Here is a 22603-nt window from a genome sequence, read left to right on the forward strand (position 1 = left end):
TGTGAGAGAAGCGTTTGAATCACATTCAGAGCAGACGATGAAAACAAAGCATCACAGGGGAATTGTGCTCTATAAAAATAGAGAAGACAATAAATTTTTTATGAAATATGGCATCCCAAGGTTCAAACCAATGCACAAAAAAGCTGAGGTGCAAAACCACATCACTAGGAAAACATTTTGTTCTGGTCAGTCGGAATTTAGAATATACAATGCTAGAGCTCTTTCTATCCTACCAAAGGGAAAAAAATGGTTCTGTAGGAAATACTGCATCCTTCAAATAGCAGTTTACATCTTTTTAGAGTAACAAAGCTCATTTTGGGCACTTGGAGAAAGGAGAAAATCAATTTCTATTTCAAAGCTAGAAATGCCTGAATCTGCATTAAAATGCTTAATTTCTGCTCACTACTTTTTCACCTTACTTCCCCCAGTAGTTCAAAAAGGCAACAAAAAATAAGAGCCTGATGCCGAGCTCTGTGTGCATTGTTTTTTCTCCTCCCATCATCTCAGTTAATGGCACAATCCACTTCCTTCCCCCAAGTGAGGAAGTGTGGTCCTGAGGTGGGAGTATTGACTTGGGAAACCCGTCTCAGCTGCCTGCTGTGCCACAGGCTTCCCATCTCAGCCTGGGACTGTCACTTGGTCCCTGCTGGCCTCTGTTCCTGGTCTGTGAAACAGGGACTGGGGCACTACCTTATCTTGCAGAGAATTTTGAGGATGACTCCACTGAGCGTGGGCTGCCCTGTTATAATGAAATACAGAGACGTTGTCAGAGCATGATGAACTTTGTGTGGGACATGAAGCTGGGGGAAAGAACCTCCCTGCTCCCTCCCCCTCTTAAGGGGGGAATCTAGAGGAGAAATCTGGGCAAAACAAACAGATTTCGGAACAGCCTTTGGGCTTCAGGTGCTGGATTCAGCCATCATTACAACACCCCTGGCTAGAGGACGAAGCAGAGGGGAGAGAAACTTAAAGGACAGACCCAGGATCAGTGCGAGACACCTGATGAGATGATGGTAGCAGCCTTGTGAATGCAGCTTGTCTTGCAAAACTGCTGACCCGATCAAATGACCTGAGTGATACCACCTCAGAGGTGAACATGACAAAGAACGCTGCTGCTTTGCCAGTTCTTCCACACGGTGGCATCAGTCAGCCAAAGTGGCCTGCGAGAATGGCACTTTTCAGACAAGTTGCTAGAAGGCAACAGAGAGGAAGTCAATTAAATTTGTGGGAAGATCATTTAGAGGAAAAAACGTTACACGCTTTCCTTCCTTACTTTGAAATTGCAGATATAGATTAGACCCTTTTCATCGTGATGGAAGGTCCTCTAAACCTGCTGTAAAATAATGAAGTTTAACTAATTTGGATTGTATGAAAAGTAACAATGTGTATCTCTTGTTATTTCCACTGTAATAGTCAAGGAAAAAAATCTGTGTTAATGGCCAGGGCTATATTTCCATCAAGAAACATTCTGGAGTGTAACAGGCTCCACCTCTACCACAGGTACCCCGAGGGTCTATACATGTACCACTTTCAGTGTCTCTGCCTCTGTTTTCCAACAGCAAGCAGCTGTAGGAATGCAGAGGTTGGGAGGGAGCTTTGAACATCATCTGCTTCAACCCTCCTGCTCACTAGGAGGTCACCTAGAGCAGCTTGCTCAGGGCCCTGTCCACTCTGACTTTGAATCCTTGAAGGATGGAGATGCTAACGCCTCCCTGAGCAACTTTTTTTTAGTGTCTGACCAGTAAAAGCAGTTGTTATGAAATTCCACTCAGATATTCTTGTGTTTCAGCTTGTTTCCACTGCTTCTCACCCTGTCAGCTGGTGCCACTGAGACAAGTCTGCCTCTGTCTTCCTCATGCCTTATTTATACCTCATTTATTATGCCTCTGTATTCCTTATGCAGGTATTTATACACATTGCTACAAGCCTCCTGAACCATCTCATCTTGAGGCCAAAGAACACCAGCTTGTTTGTCCTCTGCTCAGATGTCAGAGGCTTCAAACACTTAATCATCAAATTATTTAATCTTGTCTTTTGTTCAATTTGTCTAAATCATTTGGGAATTTCACCTGAACTCCAGTGTGATATTAATGTATTATTTCTATTGAATGTGGACCTAGAATAAACAACTGCATGAAGCAGGCAGTGGGAATCCCCACGTGAGGCAGGTACCCAATCACTCTGCTCACCTCCTCACAGTGCTGGCAGGCTTTGTTGGTGCTACCTGTGCAAGGGTTCTTATTGCAGTCCCCAGGCTGACATTGCATCATCTCATGCAGGGAGAGAGCTCACACCCTGGTGTGGTGACACTGCTCAGCTCAGTGCTGCTGATTTGTGGCTCAACAGTAAGAAAACTGGCACGATGAAATCAGACAAAGAGCAGAGAGAAAGGGGATGCATCTGCATGAACTGTTTAATCAGAAATGGATAAGCTGCTTGGAAGCAGGAAAAATAAATGCGAGCTTCCTACTGCTTTGTGTGGGGCTTTTGGGTGGAAGATGCTATATAAATACCCCTCCTGTGGGAGATCTGGCTTTAGAAGTACAGGAAATTGCCTGGATTTAAAAAAGAACATAAGGAATAATGCTTTTCCAGGCCAGAAAAAGAAAGAAATATTTCTTTTCCTTTTTCTAGTTTCTCATTCTCACCAACAAGAAAACCATATTTCATCTGAGCATGCCCTTTCTCCCACAGGTTTCAATTGAAATCCTAAGTTATTGACAAAAAATATTTGCCCTCTTTATTTTTAGGTGAATTTTAGCTAGTGATGCTGCAAACCCATGGCACAGTGCTATGCTATAATAATAAAGAAAAATAAAAGTTTCTGATGGATTCCTACCTCTATTTCCTAACCTATCCCAGTATTGTAGGTAGAAAACTTATGTCCCAAAATCTCTACTCTTTAATCCCTGAATCAATGTGCAAGGTGCTGGATAACACACATCAACACAAACAACAGGGGAAAAAAAAGGTTAAGTGTAATTTGAGTGTCTATGGGATTACTTTGGTGACTTCTTCATCCATTTAGAATTACAAAGTGTTAAACTGCAAATGTGTGCATGTGGCTAATCAGTAGTTTTGTTACACACAGCCCTTCTTACATCTCACCTCCCCTGTTTCTCTGCTTAGACCTAGACTTTCAAAATGGCCACTTGGTGCCTGTTTCTTCTGCATCTCAGTTTGTGAAGACTCTTACCCGTGTACCCATGATTAACCCAGATGCCTGAACTGGGTACTTCACAAATCTGAAACAACTTTCAGAGAAATGAAACTAAAAAAAAAGAGGGAGTTTCTCATCAATCTGGAGATGGGGTGGGGGATGGAAGAGGCAACAACTAGGTCCAAAAATGAGTCAGATTGTTCTTCATGAATTTACAGAAAATCATGAATCCCTGATCACAGGTGTGGGTACAGAAGGGTCTGCCTTCAAATCCTGCATGTCTGCAGTTCTAATGAATACTTTCTTAATGTTGCTACTCTGTCGTGAATTCAGGGAAGGCTCCAGTGTAAAATCTGTGGCACAGGAAGTTCAGCTTCCTCTCCAGATTTCCTTCCTCCACCTCCTTATATGCAGAATGGCAGGGAACATGTTTAAGCCTTGCATGTGCTGAGAGAAAACCCAGGATTGTGGAGCAGTTTGTGATTCTACCCAACACCTTCAGCTGCAGTGTTCAAGGTGGGCAGCACAGCAGGCAGTGGTTCTTAATAACAGGACTTAATCCCCAAAATATCATGAACTGCTGAGATGTGCTTTGAAACTGCACACAAAGCTGCACCTAGTCCCTAAAGCAAATAGGATCAAAATGAGTGATATTCTTGACATTCAGTCCCATTCCCACAGTGTATTAAGCAAAACTCTTATTGATGACAGTGGGAAATTTAGCCATAATCTAAACCTGCCACAATTATAGAGTAAGAGAAACTATGGAAACTCAGGCCTGGATCAAGCCAATGCCTACACTGTCACTAATTATAATAGGCTCATTTCACTTCCTGTATTTTTATCTAGGCTTCAGTGTCTCTAAAAACAATTTGCTAGACTACAGGCTGAAGGCCAGTAAGTCTACTTGTTCATCTTGAGCCTCAAACTGAAAGACTGAGGGGAAAAAAAAACAAAACAAAAACTACATGATAACAATGCTCTGGAAGTATCTGTTAAGTATGCTAAGAAAATGACAATGTTTGAGGTGTGACAAAGTCCTCTGAGGGAGGTCTGTTGATTCCCTGTTGGTGCATATAAAACAAAGGAGCTAAATAATTAATTCAGAATCAGCCTCCACAGCTAAGCCAAGAATAAAACTCAAAAGATTATAGTGTTACTCTGGAAGTTCAAGCCCATCTTCCTGAAGTAGCCATAGTCCATTTCTTTAGTGCAACATGGGGTAACACTCAGCAAAACTGTTCTGCAGGCAGGATAAACTGTAAATGGATTTTTCTTTAAACAAGATAAGTAAGCAAACACTCTTGGGGAGAGCTGAAGAGTTCTAAAGAAAGTGGAAGCACAGATAAGAAGAAACTGAAGTCAGCTAAAGTATGACAACATTCATAAACAATAGTTAGCACTAAGGAGATGCTAGGATACAAGATTTGAAATGCACAGTATGGGAAGGTCTATATTGTACATAAAAGCAATGCCCACATCTTACTTTTAGTGCTGTCAGCAGGAGTTATTGCCCTAAGAAATACAAGCCAGCACCTAAAAAACAAAAGCACATTTTATGGATTTCAACCCAGGAATTTGTATTAAGCTGATTTGTGGATACTTGGGATAAGGTGGAATGAAATGGTTATGTTACTGCTTTATAAATTTTTTAATGAACGTATAAGAAAGTATCCATGTTCCTTTTTATTCAGTGCTGAGTAATTGAAGTTGCCCAGCTCATGGGAAGCAAGACTGGAGCATATGTTCACTTCTCTATTCATGATGGTATCTGCTCTTGTATTTTTTTCTTTTTTACAACCAGCTTAAGACAGGGGTAAAACTTCTGCATATCATACATGCATGTAACTTAAAATCTCCTCTGAGCTCCTGGAATAGCATTGCTTGGCCACTGAAAATCAGACTTTGCTAACTAGACAACTGTTTCTGTCAATTCCTTTGGGTAGTGCCTTGAGAGCTTTCTACTCTCTGTATGTTTTGTTCTGTTGCTTGGAAACATGTATTTTATAAGCACTTTTTTTTCCCTAACAGGTGCTCCCAAGAAAGGGTTTTGCAAAATCAGGATTTGGCTGACAAGTGGTTTGAGGTTTGGCATGTTTATGGTAGCAGAATCCCAGAGGTCACAAGAAAGTTCTCTTTTCAGAAATCAGAGCTTACCCTGTCCTCTAGTTCAAAGGACATGAATTGTTAGAGACCCAGCAAGTGCAGACCTTTGCTACAAATTATTTCATTACGAGCAGCAACTGAGCAGCAAGGCAGATAGGGGTCCTAAATACTTGCACTTTTATTCTGCTAGCTTGTTTTTTTGCATCTTAGTTCTGTGAAGAAGCTTCACCCCTTCTGCTCCTCCCATGATAATCACTATTTTGCTCAGTCCCAGTACACTTTCCCAAATAAATGTTTATTTTTGAGGTACAGGATTTAACCATAATTGATCCTATTTGTTTTCTTACCTATTGCAATTAATGACTACTGAATTTTCCAAGTGTGCCTTACCCCTTCCCGTATCACTAATTGGCTTTCTTTGGTTAAACACAGATCCTGCAAGAACAATGGTGCAGGTTCCCCCACTCCAAATCTTTTTGTTTAATTAGTGCAGTTTTTGTCTCCTGCATTCTGCAGCAACACTGAAGATTTCCTGCAACTGCAGCAATGAACTAGAGTAGGGCTCTTCAAAAGAACAGTAATGCTTTCAACAGCAATTCCAACACTTTCTTCACCAGGACACACACTTCTCTGCTTTGTGAAACTGCAGTGTCAAGGAAGGAAGAATGTTATGTAGGAAAATCTGACACACAGATAGGTAAGCAAATTCTTTCTGATATTTGGAGGTATTTCTTACAGGCAAACTTCACTGCAGGCTTGATGTGTCTGACATCATGGAAAGTTCAGTAGCTAAGCTGAATTCTCAGTGTGGATTCTAAACTCTAAGTATCTCCAGGGTACCAGTTGTTTTCTTCTTATTTCCCCAACAAGACAATAACCCCCTTGAGAAAAGTCCCTTTACATGGAGAAATATTAGGCTTTAAGCTCAAGCTGCTCAACCAGCAGTCATGCAGTTGAAATGTTACTTAAAAGGAAGACTTCCAGGTGTGCAGTCAGTTGTGTGCATGCATGTGTGTCCTTTTAGAGACATGTGTACTGCAGAATGTCAGCTCTAAGAAAACAAACTTCCAGTTAATTGCTTTTAAATATCATGTACACTTCTTCAGTTCCACCTCAGCTCTGAACAACCTATGCTCAGTACAGGATATGAGATTTTGAGAAAGATGTTCATGCTCTGTTTTATATCCTCCCCTGCTCCTAGCAATGCTTGCTGTGATTGCAGCCACTGCACAGCCAGCCATGTTTGTGCCATGTCCCTGGGGGATTTCATCCTGTTGGAAAAAATATCCATTGGCCCAGGTAGGGCAGGCTCTCTGCTGAGAGCATCAAAGGAATTAAACCCAAGCTAGGGCTTGCCAAGTTTAAAGGTACAGCAAAAAAAATGTGAACGAGTAACAGACACTTGAATATGAAGGAAAAAAACAGAACAAGATCTTGCACTATCACCAACACATGGACAAAAAGCTCTTATACAATTCTGATTGTAGGGAAAAAAAAAATCATAAAAAAAACCCCTTCTTCTTCAGTGGGTTTGTATAAACAGTGTACACACAGGCTTGCACCAACCTTAAGATACCCATATATGTTTTAAGGTTAGAATTTGCACACACAGAAAAAATCAGAGCAGAGCTTACTGCCAGGAGAGATCTTGTGTTATTTTCTTAACAATGATACACAGAAATGACAAAGTTACACATGTGTATCACACGTAAGGAGGGTGTCACAGAACACCAGGATGGCACCGAAGGCAAGGAATAGCAGGCGCAGGTTCAAGCAACCTTAACCTTTCATCTCCCTTCTTGCCATAAATTCTGGGTGGCAGCAGCTAAATAATTTCACATGGTTGTGCATCAGTTTCCTCTGTCTAAGACAAGAACAGTGATATTTTTTGGCTTTGGAAACTGCTTCAAGGTATGCTAAACATATCAGTCAGAATTAGTCTAAAATAACTCTTTTGTTCCACAGTAATAGGCGAACTGAAAGGAACTGTGAGAATGCAGAATGTAACTAAGGAGACTGAGTTACTCCTACTTTTTCCTTTGCCTGGCCTCACTGAGTATTTCTATTCAGTATGCTTTTTTTTTGTTTCCTTCTCTTTAATGAACAGTCTTGATAATCTGCTACCTGGGTCCTTCCTCAGAAAGTAGCAGCCATGATTTTCACTCAGGTGTTAGAGAACAGGCAAATAACAGCAAGTTAGAACCATTCTGAATGAGTTTTTTAAAAAAATAATCTTTAAAAACGAGTTTCTGATTCTCTCAATGGACTGAAGCATAGCTGAAATTGAAACACTTCACAGGTTTCATTTAGCTTTGCTTGAAAGACAGGAGAAACAAGGGTTCTGCATTGCTTTTGGGTCCAAATGGAGTGAAAACTTCAGACAAGACCAGGATTACACTTTTAATAGAATGCACACTGTAGAAATCAAAGTATACAAAGGCAGACAAGATACTCTGGAATAGAAATAGTGCTGGTAGGATTCTGGGATGTTAGGTGTTCCTTTAAGTTGTTATTTTTGGTATATCCATTAGAAGCATTCACCTGGGAAGTCACAAGTAGAGATGTGGGCAAACCAATTATTTATTACTTCTGTAGTATTTTTATACCATCTGGAGCTATGCAATTTTGAGAAGTTACTGGTTTTAACCTCTCCTTAGAAAGCATAACTTATATCTGTTTGGTGACTGTTGTTCTTTCAGGGTTGAGGAGCATCACGAGTTATCATAAGAATCATGCAGTATGTTTTCTCAGATAACAACATGTAAATTTTGATTATAACACTGCAGTAACAATGCTATTTGTATGCAAAAGGAATTACTTTCCAAGAAATTACAAAAACACTGACAAGACATTCAATAAAACATTAATATATTATATTTCTAAATAAGGTGCAATGGCAATTTCCTTTGCAAATAAACCCCACACATTAATACACTGGGGACAAAGTTAGATCCTTGCTGTTCTTGTTGAACACCTTCTCTCAGGACTATGCACCAAGCATTCAATCTTTTTGATTCTGAACAAGACTTCACAATCCTGCAGCCTTAGAAAAGCAGCATTTGCCTTTTTAACTATTACACTGATAAAGATCTGACACAGATGCCTCTAACAGTACTGCAGTCTGCATTATGGCATCATCAAATGGGTAAATTTCACTGTGTCTAAATAATGCAATAAGGCTTTGAGAGGCAATTTGCCTTACAAGTGGATTAGCAAAGGGAAAAACCAAACAAGCTAATTTTAAGGTGAAGTTTCCACAGTTCCACAGGACATCACACACCACAGTTACTTGTCATATGAGCCACTGAACTCAAAAATTCAACTGTTACCCTCCAGCTTTGTATTGCTAATTGCCTTCCTATTAAAGATACTGCCATGTGCATTCCAGGACTCCCAATCTCTGGAAGTACTCCCTCCCTCTTATGCAGTGCAAGACCTTTGCAGAGAAGGGAAGAAAAATGCATTTTTGTTTGTCAAGATTCACAACTCTGTTTTCCAGAAGCATTTTTTTTACCTGTTGATGGCAGTCACACACACGTAAGGGTGAAAGCAGAGCCTGGAGCCTGAGAGCTAGAAAACCACTTCTGATGTGCATGCAATCATCCAGAGCTGCCATATTAGTCAGGAGATGGTAACAGGATAAAATTACACATGGCATAATTGTTCCCCGCTTGGAAAAGTTTCACAGTAACTCTGAGACAGCCATTTTTCATTTTACAAACCAACTTCTTTGCATTCCACAAGAGGCTTGAAACAATGTGTTTTCCCAGCCTCACCACCCGTGTGCTACAGCCCTGATGTAACACTCGGGTTTGAACGGCAGAGCAGGCTGCAAAAACGGGTGTTCCAGGAGCATGCCAGGCATGACAGATCCTGGATGGTTCTGTCATCATGCTTGAAGCAGCTGAGAAATACAGAAACCAGGGAAACCGCCTAAAGATTAATCTGATTCAGTACACTCTCTATAAAGGGGTTAAAATCAAATGACTGAGAAAAAGGTGCAAGAAATTTTGCAACTGAGAACTGTGGAGCACCCTGCTTATAGGAGAGGTTTTCTTTAGATCTAAACCAAGCCTCGAGAGAAAAACTTCTATTTTTGCCTCAGCTGACCTAGTCCTACCATGTGGGAGCCTCAGGTTTGAGAAGCTTCACCATTTTATGAAGTCGTATGTTACATTTCCCATCCATTTCCAGTCTTTTAATTTGTGATAATGTTGCTCCCAGCACAAGGCTGTATGAAGGCATCAGAATTAAACACTATTGCACACACAGTAATGTGTGGTACTTCTGAGAGATTTAAAATGCAGTAAAACTGATTTGTCCAGTGACATTCACAAAACAAAATTAAAAAACCCCACCCACCCCACCTGAGACAACCTTCCACCCTGTAAACAACCACTTCCAATCTTCATAATCCCTCAGTATAACTATATATCAATTTTTTTCACTGAAGAATTAGATATAATTAAGTCACTGGATGAGAAACAGGAACTACTGCAACAGTTGTATTTTTACAAAGGAATAGGTGTGGTGGAAGCATTAGTGTACGTGTAGTTGTGCCCAGTGTGGATAAACTGGGTCAGTGAAGTTTCCTTACCTGAATTCTGTGGATTTAAAGAGGTGGCAGAGCACAGACCTGTGGACAGAAATTCCCTTTAGCTCTCATAAAACAGCAAGTGCATAGAAACCAGGATGCAAGAAAAAAAATGTATTCCCAGGGGAGGATAAAAGCTGAATGTTTATTTTATTAAAAAAGGAATAAAATAAAAAATTAGGAAGTACAATTGTCCCACTACTAAAGCCATGTAAGTGAATTATAAGGAAGAACAGTGTTTGTATGATAAGGCACGTGCCAGTATGTGATAAACCTGTGGTGCTTCTGAAACACTCCCATTAAATCAGTACTTTTAGATGAATTTCTGGCCCCAAGAACACTGACACACATCCCCAGACTGCACACATGTGGCTCCACAGATCTGAGTGGGGTAACTGCTGTCCACAAGGCACGTGCATGCAAATTTCTTTCAGGGGTGAAACAGAAATTATTTCCCCATGAAGATAATATGAGCAATTTGGGACTACTGTTCAAGAGTCCTTTATTCTAGTTTCAGTAAATTTCTTGTTTTGTTATTTGTAAATCTGAGGACAAGGAATTAAAGCTTTCACCCAGCACCCAGGTTATTTAAAAGCAAGCATTTGATTATTATAAAACAAAGGCTAAACCACACTAGAATCTATATAGTTTTTCATAACAGACAACCTGAATAATAGCCAACCCACTTTCCTGCAGTTTAATTGGCAAACCTCTTCTTTCTCCTACTAATTACAGAACCACACCTACCTTCCCAGAAAGCATGATGGCAAGTTACAGTTTATTTTAAATTCTGGAGAAGCAAGCAGCCACATTAGTGAGAGTGTGCAGGAAACTTACTGGTCTCTTTAACCTTGTTTGGGGTTTGTTTGTTTGTTGGTTTGTTTGGTTGTTTTTTCTTATTTTACTACATCTTCTTTCTGGATAGGTTTTTTTATTCAAAATTCATCATAATGCTGTGGAGTTTTTAATCTTTTTGTATACCTACTAGGGTAGTAAGGTAATATCACCTCTAAACAGAGAGAAAAAATAGCCAGATTTAGACCTCTTGGATAGACAAAGTGATGTAATACAGGATGTATACTTACTTTCCATTATAAAGTGATAATATTTTAGTACATGTGCTGCTACAAAATGATTCCATGCTGGTAACATCTATCCTGCCTGGCTTACACAAGGCCCAATCTGTAAAACAGAAATTGCATTATTTTATTTTTTAATATTCCCTTTTTTCTGTTTGTTAATTTCTGCAATGCCTTTCAGAACGAATATGGATGCTCATCCTGTGAGAATATGAAAAGAAGGCTCTGGAAACTTTTAGAAGTATCTTTATAAGCAACGTTAGAAAAGTAAATTGTAAACGTACTGAGCTGCCTCTCGTTGTTAAGTTGAGGGAAAAACGGTCACACAAAGGTATTTACTGCTTTCTAGCCCACATTTTAAGACCTCTGGGCCTCACCCCAGCCCTTACTTGTGTTCTGTAGTCCAGAGTTCTTACATTCTGCGGTAAAGGGGGCATCTGCTGCTCCTCCGGGCCCTGCTCTTCCTGAGCGATCTTCTACTTAAATAACGTCGTTTGTGGGGGGTCTGTTTTCGAGCCTGGTGGGTTTTTTGGTTTTTTTTTTTTCCTTTTGTTCACGCCAGGCGCCTTTTCCGGCCTGCAGGGGCAGCCTGGGCGCGGCGGGGCAGAAGCGAAACCCTCCCAAGGCCCGCCTGCCCGCGGCCTTTGTTCCCGCTCGGGGGAGCTGGGGAAGGTTGTGAGGGTGGGAGGTAAGGAGGGGAAAAATCGGGAGAACGGGGCCGAACCGAACCGCGATGGGAGGAAAGGAGGGAGGGAGGGAGGTGCCGGAGGGGAGGCTGCAGCCGAACCGAACCGAACCGCGATGGGAGGGAAGGAGGGAGGTGTCTGAGGGGAGGCTGCAGCCGCCCGGCCCCTTCCCGCCGCCCTCACTGACTGGAAGGGCGTTGCCCGCGCGCGCGGTAAGGCGGGAGGGGGCAGCGCGCGGGAGCCCCCCCTGAGGCGGCGGCTCCGTCCCCTTCCCCCCTCCCCCCCCCGGGGCTGCGAGGCCTCCGCCCGCTGCCGGCGGTGGGAGCGGAGCGGGAGCGGAGCGGGGCGGTGCCGGCGGCGGGGCGGGGAGGACGAGCCGAACCGAGCCGAGCCGGGGTTTCCCGGCCGGGCAGCACGGGCGGGGCGGAGGGAGGGAGGGAAGGAGGGGGGGAAGGTTAACCGCGCCCAGGCTCTCGCTTCCCCGATGGCAGCGGGGAGCTGAGCGGGCACCCGGCGTGTGAGGAGGAGTCGAGACCCAGCGACATAACCCCCCCTTCCCCCCCCCTTCTCCTCCCACCCTTCTCCGCTTCCCTCGCCGCTTCTCTCGCCTTCTGACTCCCCGGGACCAGCTGGGCAGAGCGCGGGCGGCTCCCCTCCTCCTCCGCCCCATCCTCCTCCTCCGCCCCCCCCTTTCCTCCTCCCCAGGCCGGCGGGACGCGGAGCAGGAGCCGCGGGCGACGGACGTACCGGCCCGGTTCATGAGAAGCGGCCGGCGGGGCAGGTAACCGGCTGAGGGGAGAGGAGGCGGCGGGATGGGGGCGGTGGGATTCGGGGTGTGTGTGGGGGGGGTTCCTCACAGAAGCTTCATCGCCTTCCCGCCATCGCCCGGCTCGCCGAGCCCCCCGGCCCCACCCTGAGGCCATCTTCCCCGCTCCCCCCCCTCATCCCCGGTTCCTTCTTCCTCTGCGCGGCTGCGCCCCATCCTCCGCTCCCCTCCCCCGCTCTTCCTCCTGCCTGCCGCACTTCTCCTTTCCCTTCGTCCTCCCCTTCCGCCGCTCCCTCAGTTCGCCTGGGCACCGGGGTGGGCCCCTTCCCCTCTGCCGGGGCCCCTTCTTCCTCCTCCTCCTCCTCGCCCACCCGTTCTTCACGGCCCCCCGCAAGGAGAGAAGGGCGGCTCAGGGTTTGTCCACCTCTTGGCATGGCGGGGTTGGAAATAGCCCCTTCCCCCGCGCTTCCCCACCTCCGCGGTCCTCCAGCTTCCCCTAAAAAAGAACTGTGTTTGTAGCTGGGGGGGGGAAAAAGAGAAAGAAAAAAAAAAAAAGAAAAAGGGAAAAAAAAATTAAAAAAAAGGTGGGGGTGGGTCTGATTCTCTCTTGGAAGCTTTCAGGAGAAAAGGGAGGAGACCTGGGATCTTGCGGGGTTCCATTTTTAATTATAATGAGGCTGTGGTGGGCTCCGTGAGGCGGCTTGGGGTGTTTTTCTTGTTGGCGTTAAGATACAAAAGGCGAGATTCTCCAGCGATCCATCCGGCAGAGGGAATATTTGGAGAGAGATTCAAGGGAGAGGGGAAAAAAAAAAAAAAAAAAAAAAAAGGCTATGGTGTGGCTGCCGTAATGGTGGAAAACTGATTTAAGAGGAGACGGGGGTGAGACGAACAGGGTAAGACTGCTTCCAGCAGCCCCCAGCCCAGCGAGGGGCTCCCCGGTGGGGTTCAGGCTGTGTCTGCCGGGGGAGGGAGAGGTAGAGGAGGTTTTGTTCTCTTCAAAATGGGAACCGAGGAACCGAGGATGGGTTCAGACCGCATATTTGTTGTTCCCCCATGTATTACGGTGCTGCATATTTTTGTGTGCCCGTAGCAGGAATAATGAAGATCATGGAGGGTGTTTGCTACGATAGAAAAACTGAGTGTGCTCCTCGGAAACGTAGTTAAAAATACCGTTTCAATTCCCAGCCTATTGCTGAAAATAATTCAATATTTATTTTTTTTATCCACCCAAGGGATATTTAAAAGGTGTAGGATTTTTAATTTTACAGCTTTGTAGCAAATGAAGAGGTGTAAAGTCTTGCATGTAAATATGAAAGAGACGTTTTATTTAAAAAAAAAAAAAAAAATCATTGTCCAGAAGAAAATGAGAATGATATAGAGGTTGTTGTAAGATGTCAATTTATCATTCATGAAGATGAACTGAAATTTTAACGGATGTGATATTTCATTATTCTCCATCAAAGTCATGGTCGGGGTTCATTATTTTAAATAAGGGATCCCTCCTAGGATACCGACTGCCACGTTATTATGTATTGTCTCCATAGCAGAAAATAGGAGGAAAGGACTGAACGTAAGGCTTAAGTGATTATTGAAACAGCTTTTGAGAATAGTTGGCTCAACTTGGAGAGGTGATTTCAGACCGAGAAGCTACAGATTTTGGTGCCGTGAATGATCTGCACCTAATCATGAGATTTATCCCATATTTTAAGCTGATCTGCTCAACGCCGAGGATGTGAATCAATACCTAATGCTGTCGATGTGCTTGTGAAATACATGTGTGAAAACGAAGAACCTTAAGATCCAAATTTCTTCAAAAGTAATAAATCTGAGTTTTGTTTTTTTTCCCTGGTGTGTTTTAGGAGGAGAGAAAGGGAAGGGGTGATAATAGTGCAGTTGTTTTGGTGGCTGCAATTAGGCAGGGTGTGTGTTTGATTTTTCTTTTTGCTGTGAATGAATGGATCTTTCTGTGCCTGGGCCCAGGAGCTGCAACAAGATGGCGTTTGCAGCAAGGCAGCTCTCATTTTTCAACTCCTCCTCACCACAGCTTCGCCAAACTCGATCTTATTTCGTAATTGTATTCTACATTTACCCTCTTGTTCTCCTCAATTTCTTCTGATTTTTTTGGGGGGTGGGGGCAGGAGGAGCCTTTGGAAGATAGTTGTGAGAAATCTGGGGGGGAGGTTTTTTTCCTGATTGATTTTTTTTTTCCTTGCTTTTTTTTTTTTTTTTTTTTTTTTCCTGAGAGCTCCTCCAGAGAGAAACTAGGTGGGAGGAGTAAATAGTTTTATTGAAATGTTCACATAGGCTCTTACTGGATAAAAGGGGTGACATGATTTTCTTTTTTACCTTGTGGTGCTCTCTTAATACCATCAAAATGTTCTTGGTCTTTATTAAGCCTGTTGCTGTGAAACAGTATTTTAAACCTGGAGCCCAGGTACACAAAGGCTGTTGCTGGTTCTCTTCTAGGCAGGTATCTGTCAGCCCCCCTGCATGCAGTTCTCGTTCTGTAACACAAAAAAGAGTCTCTTATTTTCTTCAGAATGCTAATAATTTGTGAAGGCTTCAAAAACTGCTTTGGAACTGGAATTACCTTAGGTAACTGTCCTGCTTATGGGAAAGAACCAGGAAGGTTTAGTGGGTATTAAAACAGTTCTGTGTCTGAAGTGCTGTGTTTTAAAACGACAGTACAGATCTCTAAAGATTTTTATGTGTGGCTTTTAGTATCCTTTAAGTAAAATGTAATTCCACTTTGTGACTCTTATGTTTTTTCACTAAACTGCTAAGCTTTGTTAGCCAAAATAAAATAGCTTGGTTGATATAAGATATAATGAACTCAGGCTTAAAATAATACACTACCAAGCAAGAAAAAGAAATGCTTGTTGTGTCTCTGGTATTCTAATGACCTCCAGACCTTTGGTAATATCAACCTTTTTAGCACTGTTTATCTATGACTTAATGTATAATCAGTTGTTTGTTAGGTTGCTGTAATAGCCCAGCTGTAGTCCATACTACAGCAAGCTAGGAACCAGAAGAGCTAATGTGTTTTTTAATTATTATTTATTATTATTATTATTATTATTATTATTATTATTATTATTATTATTATTATTATTATTTTAAAGCAAAAAATAAAACCTCTCTGAAATTAGCTGAATGCATTTTTCTCTGGTAGTGTGCCAGGAACAATTTAAAAATTAAGAATACTTGTTCAATAAAATGTTAAGCTTTGTTTAGTGGTACTTTTAGTGTGCTTTTAGCGTGCTTTAGTGGTTGGTTGGAGTTTTTTTTTCCTTTTTTTTTTTTTTTGTGTGTGTGTGTGTGTGTTGGGTTTTTTTTTTTTTTTTTTTTTTTTTATACTACTTAGGCTGACCTTTAAGTACGTGGTCGGAAAGCAGTTAGGGTGAAGTGGGCTTCTGCATTGGGTAAGTAAATTGCATTTATCCTTCTCTAGTCCTGTGCAGCACCATGAAACCTTCCACAACACATGAAGTTAGAATTCCACTGTAAATCCTAGCCAGACAGTTTTAAAATTTAGACTTAGTGACAGTTCCTCTTTGCATCAAACCAATAAACTTTTGTATAATTAGTAAGTGGGTAGAATTTTATGTAGCGTTATTCTAGGTATTATTCACAAATGAGAACTCTACAGCTATTAGAATTTTCAAACCTAGAACAATTGAACTAATGTGCTTGGAGTAAGAAAATCTTTCAATTAAAGGATCCTCTGACTATAGTAGCAATATGTAACTTTTGCTTTTGTAGGGGGCCTTTTCCCGAAATTCAGCCAGATGATGGTTGCTGAATGGAGTAATCATTTCCCTGTGCTTTGGAGGCTTCAGCTTGATAATGTGCACACCAACTATCACTGCTAATTCTTCAAGAGTTACTCTGTTATGATTTCCCAGTCAGTGTGAAACAAGATGCCAGTTCATATGAAAGTTGTGTTGCTTTTTTGGCTGTTATTGTAGTTAGGATTGGGAAGGAAGTGCTACATTTAGTTAGTTTTGGAGTTAATTGCAATAAAAAAACCCCACCAAGTTGCTTGCTCTCTGTGCAACCAGCAGTAGATTTCTCTTCTGTATGTCAGGCTTGGCTCATGTTTTAGTCAGTGAATTGGATTAAATTCTTACTGTCCGTGGATTTTGGCTCTCAGCATTAGTGGATTGGTAATTGATATTCTCAATTTTCATATCCAGTTTGAGCCATATGGCACACAGCATTGTTTCAAGACTTGCATTTAGTGCTGGTTTGTTATTAGCAAGTTGAGATGAGAAACAGTGAATTCAGCTGGGTGAATTATGCTTGGGTGAGGACTCTGCTCCTGCCACAATTTTGGGTGTATTTTTATAGACTTTTTCTGGTTATGTTGGAGGAAAGATGTATAACCTTGAAAGCAACTGGCTTGTGGTAATGCAATGTCTCGTAAGCATGTGATTGAAGATAAAGGGGATTTTTTTTTTAAAGGAGTCTCTTGATTGCTTGAAGTGCAGTCTGAAAATGAAAAGGATACGTGTTCCATTCAAAATGTTTTTTTTTCTCCCCACTGACAATGTTGGAATTAGTATTATCCAAGGTCGTGATAAAAAACAAAAATACCCCCAAGCTCCCCTGCGTTTCTGTGTAACACAGTATCTCAATTTATTATTTCTTCACAGGGTGTCGAGTGTGCTGGGGGTTTTGTGAGCATGGATTTGTTTTTCACCAAACAGAAATGTATGCAAAATCCATGGACACTTGAGCCAGCTGGTAGTTCAGCAGAACATTAAGTGGTTTTTAAAAGCTGTGAACTGTCTATGAACAGTACCTTAACTTTAGATGCCAAAATAATCCATGCAAATTACTGTAGAAGGCTTTCTAGTAGAAAAATATGGACATTCCAAAATAGATTTTGAAGCAGAATACTGAATTTTTATTACAACACTAGAAGAATTCTAAGTAGAGTGAAAGGAGAGGGTTAGCCTTTGGAAAAAAAAAAAAAAAAAAGCAAAACACTTAAAGTATTTTTGGCAACATAAATATAAGATGTTGTTGGCCTGATTTTTGGGTTTTCTTTTAGCAGCTGACCTTCTAAAATGTGTTCCTAACAAATAACACTATTTTAATTTGCATTAAATGCTTGTGCTCGTTGCATTTATTAGTGGCACAGAATGTGTTACCATTTGTTAGTCTCTTGAAATATAATGATATATTTCTGCTTTTCTGGGAGACTGCAGTTGGAACCCTGTGTGCATAGGGGGTATGGTTTGCCTTACCCAATATATTTATTTTTGGACATCCAGGAATCTTCATTCTTGAACCCAGCCTGGGACGTGACAGTTCATACATGCCACCTGGCAGCAGCTACGATTTGGGGCTGCTTGCTGTCTGTATCTTACACTCAGTGTTACTGCTGGTGCTGCAATTAGGTGCTTAAATGATAATTTGAATATTAAAAAAAACCAACCCAAACACCTACATTTTTTCATGGAATTTGTTGGGGATTTTGGCTTCAAATTCTGCCCAAGATTTTCAGTGCCGAGCGCTCAGTTTTTTGGTTTTCAAAATTCTAAAGTGGCAGAAAATAAGGATCCCATAGGAAGTGCTACACATTGATCTCATTACTGACATTTTAGTTCACTGGGGCAGGGATGAAGGAGTGACAGGGTGCAGGAATAAGTGCTGGAGGAAGCCTGAGTTTTAAAGCAAATGCTTCAGTTGTTTAGATGTTGCCAGGTTTAAGTCGTGTTGAAATCCAGTAGAAATCACTGTAGCAGGGTTAAAAGAGGAATGCTGCAGGAGCTGCAGATATTCAGAGCTGGCTTTGGGTTAAGGAATAGGTTACCCTGTGTTAGCTCTTCCATGGTAATTATCCAGGCCTGCACTTTTCAGATAAATGCAAGGTTATTCAAATAAGCAGAGCCCTTTTTCATGGGGGACCAACTTAATCCCAGTATCTTCCACTCAGTGCAGGCTGAAAGGGTGCATCTGGGTGGTTCCTGTGGGACTTCTGCAGGAGTCTGAGCTTGTCTTGGCTAATAGCAAGATCTCTTTTTTTCCTGACTTGAATATTCTGGTAGAATTGGTTTAAAATTATGATTTTTCCTAAAGATTTTTGTCTTAGGAATTGTAGAATACAAGGTATTCTTGTCATTTGCCACAGCCTTGTGAAGAGCTTGGTATTTCTCATTTGGTGGGACTTAAGGGTTAAAATTTGCTCTTCCTGTCCTGTCTTTCTTGTGGGATCCTAAGAATGGATAAGGGAAAATGAGGCTAAAGACCTGAAGAAGGTGAACTGAGGGAGCTTAAAGGACACAACATACAAGGTGGCTCCATAATTGAAGGTGGTAAAGATAGGCTAAATCTTGAAGTTATTTTCATAGATGGGATTTAGAACTTGATGAGGGGGGAAAAAATAGTAGCAAATAATAAAGTGAGGGGAAAAGAGGGATTAAAAATCTGTGCCATTTTAATATGAAATGTAGTTCATTTCTGAAAGGAGTTGCATGAGACTGCCTCGTTATAAGTGTGTATTTTTATTTAAGTATACAATTACATAGAATACTTTATTATATAGAGTTTATTTGATTAAGTTAAAATTTCAGCGTGTCAAATCACTGGAATTTCTAAAGGTTCTGTATGTAGAGAAATAATTTCTCTGTGTTGTAAGGATTAGTAGAATTGTAGATTGCTAAATATTCTTTTCTGTGTGTTTTTGCAGTGGTCTGAAACAGGAGGGTTTGCTGAAAATTTCTCTCCAGTTATGTTTATCATGTTTATCTCAGATGAGAATATTTATATGTCTTCTTGAAAACTGCAGGAATGCCTGCCAGCACTCCCAAAAAAGAAAATATTAATTATCTGTAATTAGATGGATTAGATAATTTTTTCTAGCTTTATGTAATGTGGTCCTATATTAAAAACTAAAAAAAGATTTTTGTCACTATTTTCAGCTTGCTCTTCTTTCCCTCCCTACCCCTCTTCACCTTCCAACAAGGAGGGAGGGGGGAAATAAAAGTAAAAATAAAATACTTCTCTGTGGAAACTCCTGCATGCTGTCTGTCAAAGTAGCTGTGAATATTTTACCAGTTCAGCTATCAGTGGTGATTTTGCTCATCCTTATTAAAGCATCAAACTGCATGGAGTAGGGGGAACTAAATAAGAAATTTTGCAAGGCTTTTTATCTGACTTTGTGGGCGTTTGCCTTTCTCCAAGCTGACATCAGTGACAGGGAGGCAGTGCCTTAGTCCTTTGCCTTGCTTTTTCTTGTTGCAGTGGGTTAATCCCAACAGCTGATGCCAATTATTTTCTTTCTTTGTAAGAATGAGTTTCAGCTGAACTCTTGCAGGTGACCTTTTAATTCTATACATCTTTATTTTCTTACTGCATTTTTTGCCTTCTTGCATAGGCCTTGGGCTAGACCTAGGAACCATCTGAGGAGTCTGTTCAGTACCATGTGCTCTGTGTTCATCCTGACATCTTGGGATTTATTAAAATCTGTCAATAAATAGAGGTTATCTTGGAAAACTTGACAAGCTGAGTGGGTTTTGCATTATTTCTTTGTGAAATGTCCAGACAGATTTCCAGCACTGCTCTGTCAGAAGAGTTTTTGGTTGTGTGCTTTGACATTGCAGCTGAAGTCTCTGTGCTCAGGGTTCCTGGTGGGGATGTTCCTGGGAGGACTGTGGCCACACGGGGTGAGTTTCACTCCTTGTGCTGAGGGTTGGTGAGCAGCCTGGTGAGCTCCAAAATGTTTTTGGAGATTGTGGTGTGCCTGTGCCTGTCCAGGTGCTGTGCCTTGCAAGCCACCACCTGAGGTGTCCAGTACTTGGTGGGAATGTGGGAATTTCTTCTGGAACTGGAGAAATTGAACTGCCCTGGTATGTTCTCCTTTAAAATCAGAGCTCCTTGTTTTCAGTCCAACCCTTCTGACTTCTGGAGGTTTTTACTGAAACAATTGAGAGCTAGGAGGGGATCAAAGCACCAAGGTGATATGAATGTGCCATTTATTGATGCAGAGATCTTAAAAGTTATTGCTTAGTTATGTTCAGTACTGAGGTTTATAAGATCAAGCAGAAATGTTCACTCCATAAACAGCATTGAGCAGAATTCCCCACATTTATTTCTTGCTTTGATATGTGCACAATACAAGTATTTTCTAATAATATCTTTGTAGTGAAAACTAGTGCAGTAAGTCTGGTTCTGCTCCATTTAAATCTGTTTAAATTGTTCAACTGATACATCCTAGTTGATGGCAAGTGGTTCAAGGTACATATCAAGCACAGCAATGCTTGAATCTCAAAATAAAATAGAAAAAGTAAAATTATGTTTCTGTATATAAAATACCATGACTTATAACTGTGTAATACAAAACTTGATGTGTGGTTTTCTTTCCAGTAAATAAAGTAATATCACTCAATAGACCAGGCCTATGCAGGCTTTAAGGTGCTGGGAAGAAATCTGTTCGTGGTCTTCTTGGATTTTTCCTGTTTAGTTCTCAAAGCTGCTTTGTTCATATCACCTAACAAACGTGTTTGGAGAGCAGTGCTGGAAATTTCTGTTTATCTAGAAAAACAAAGTAGATGTGATAGTCTGCTGAAACCTTTGGTACTTGTAATAAGATTATACAGCACTAATTAGAGAGCTCTCTTTGTTGGAACATATGCTTGATATTCCTGTTACATATTTTTTGTTAAAATACTGAAGATCTGCTGCTGTCTGTTTACCAAAGGTGTTGTCTGTACAAAGATCAAGAACAGTTTGCTTGGTGCTTGTGGCAAATTAATTGTGCTTCAGGTTACCGAGTCCTGGATTTCACTACAAGTTGTCAGATATTATCTGGCCAGTGTCTGAAAATTTACTGTAGAGGTTAATATAAATTACTTTGGTTAAAAAAACTGTAATGCTTGAGATTAAATAATATTGAACGGGAACAATTTAGAACATTTAAAATCTTGATGGAGTATTATGTGTTTGACAGGTGCTTGAGAAGTTGGGGAAGTATTTTTCATAGATGAGAGATAAGATGGGATGCCAAGCTGTATCACCTAGCTAGCAGTGACTGCCTCTTCACCTGGATACATACCATGCAGAATCCAAGACTGAAATAATTTGGTTTAGGTTTCTCAGTCTGATTTCTTCTGTGGTGATTTTTGAGGTTTTTTTTTCTTCCATATTCTTGCTGTTGTGAATTAAACTCAGAAGGGCTCGCTCTGGGGAAGCCAGTTATTGCTGCTCACTGTCACAAAAGGTGGCACAGCCATCTGCTCTTCAGCAGCTGCCTTGCCAGTTCACATCTTGGCACCTTAAAGAAACCAGATATTTTATTACCAAGCACTGTGCTGCAAAACTATGAGTTCAGCTTCTAGCTGATGAGCAGCCCAACTCTTCCAGAACGTGAAGCAACTTATAAAAGCAAGCTGAGGTGGAACTGGAGTTTGAAATAACAAGAACTGTGTTTTTTCCCCCATCAGAATCCTTAATATTCTGTATGAGGTGGACGTGGCCTGTCTTCAAAGCTCTCTCCCCTTCTGCTTTGAAAGGACCAAGCTGATATATTGACTACCACAGTCAGTGTGTTTTCTTTTGCAGTTTTGCACGGGATCAAGGAATTCAGTGCAGAACTTTAAAAGCTACAGATTCCAGCTAACCTTACTGGCTGCTGGCTTTGCTAAACACACTGCTTTTTTTACTTGACTTTGCATGTGTTTTTTTCCTTGAAACAGCTGGAACTGTCTTCTGATGTGTTAATTTTTGCCTCTCTTAGTTAATTCCCATCTTGGCTCCTTACCCTAGTAGCACTTGCTCTCTTATTATTAGATTTTCCTCTTTATTTTGATCACCTAACTAGATTTATACTATCTAGAGGAATACAACTTATGCCAGAAATTTTAAGTGGGTTAATGCAGTACTATGGAAAGAAGAACATCCAAGGTTAAAAGCAAGTATTTCCTGTTGTACCTTTGTGCTTTTGTTGTCATACCCTGAGCTGTACTTGAAGTTTACCTTCCCTATCAGCATTAAGCATTGTTGTATTGTCTGTTCCCAAACACCACTTGTCTCTCTAATGGCTCCAAGGTCTCCTCTGTTAATCAACTTTTCAGTCTGCCAGCCTTGCTTTTCTTGTTCTTGTTCTTCTCTACCTCAACTTATTTTGGATCAGCTGCACATGGCAAAATGCAGCAAGTGCTGGGAGAAACCAGTGGGCTAATAGGGAGTATAAATAATTGCTATCAA

General features: G+C 41.4%; 2 protein-coding genes across 8 annotated transcripts in view; one reads left to right on the forward strand and one right to left on the reverse strand.

The window, feature by feature from the left end:
* Positions 1 to 11849, reverse strand: part of GABRD (gamma-aminobutyric acid type A receptor delta subunit) — a 77686-nt gene extending 65837 nt beyond the window's left edge. The window contains exons 1-3 of the mRNA XM_030463586.1: positions 11356 to 11849; positions 10946 to 11042; positions 9864 to 9902 (exon numbers count right to left, since the gene is read on the reverse strand). Of these exons, the coding sequence (XP_030319446.1) occupies positions 9864 to 9902; positions 10946 to 11001 (95 nt within the window). The 5' untranslated portion in view covers positions 11002 to 11042; positions 11356 to 11849. The remainder of the gene's footprint in view (positions 1 to 9863; positions 9903 to 10945; positions 11043 to 11355) is intronic.
* GNB1 (G protein subunit beta 1) overlaps positions 11542 to 22603 on the forward strand; it is a 33286-nt gene continuing 22224 nt past the window's right edge. For 2 of the 7 annotated variants that reach the window (XM_030463590.1, XM_030463591.1), the window contains exon 1: positions 12054 to 12406. The gene's annotated coding sequence lies outside the window, so the exon portion shown is untranslated. Of the gene's footprint in view, positions 11628 to 12053; positions 12407 to 12450; positions 12806 to 13261; positions 13285 to 22603 lie in introns of those variants that run through there. The other 5 variants (XM_030463592.1, XM_030463593.1, XM_030463589.1 and 2 more) reach the window with 4 other exon arrangements.

The sequence above is a fragment of the Calypte anna genome, chromosome 21 (assembly GCF_003957555.1).
Source record: "Calypte anna isolate BGI_N300 chromosome 21, bCalAnn1_v1.p, whole genome shotgun sequence".
In the NCBI taxonomy this organism is placed as follows: Eukaryota; Metazoa; Chordata; class Aves; order Apodiformes; family Trochilidae; genus Calypte; species Calypte anna.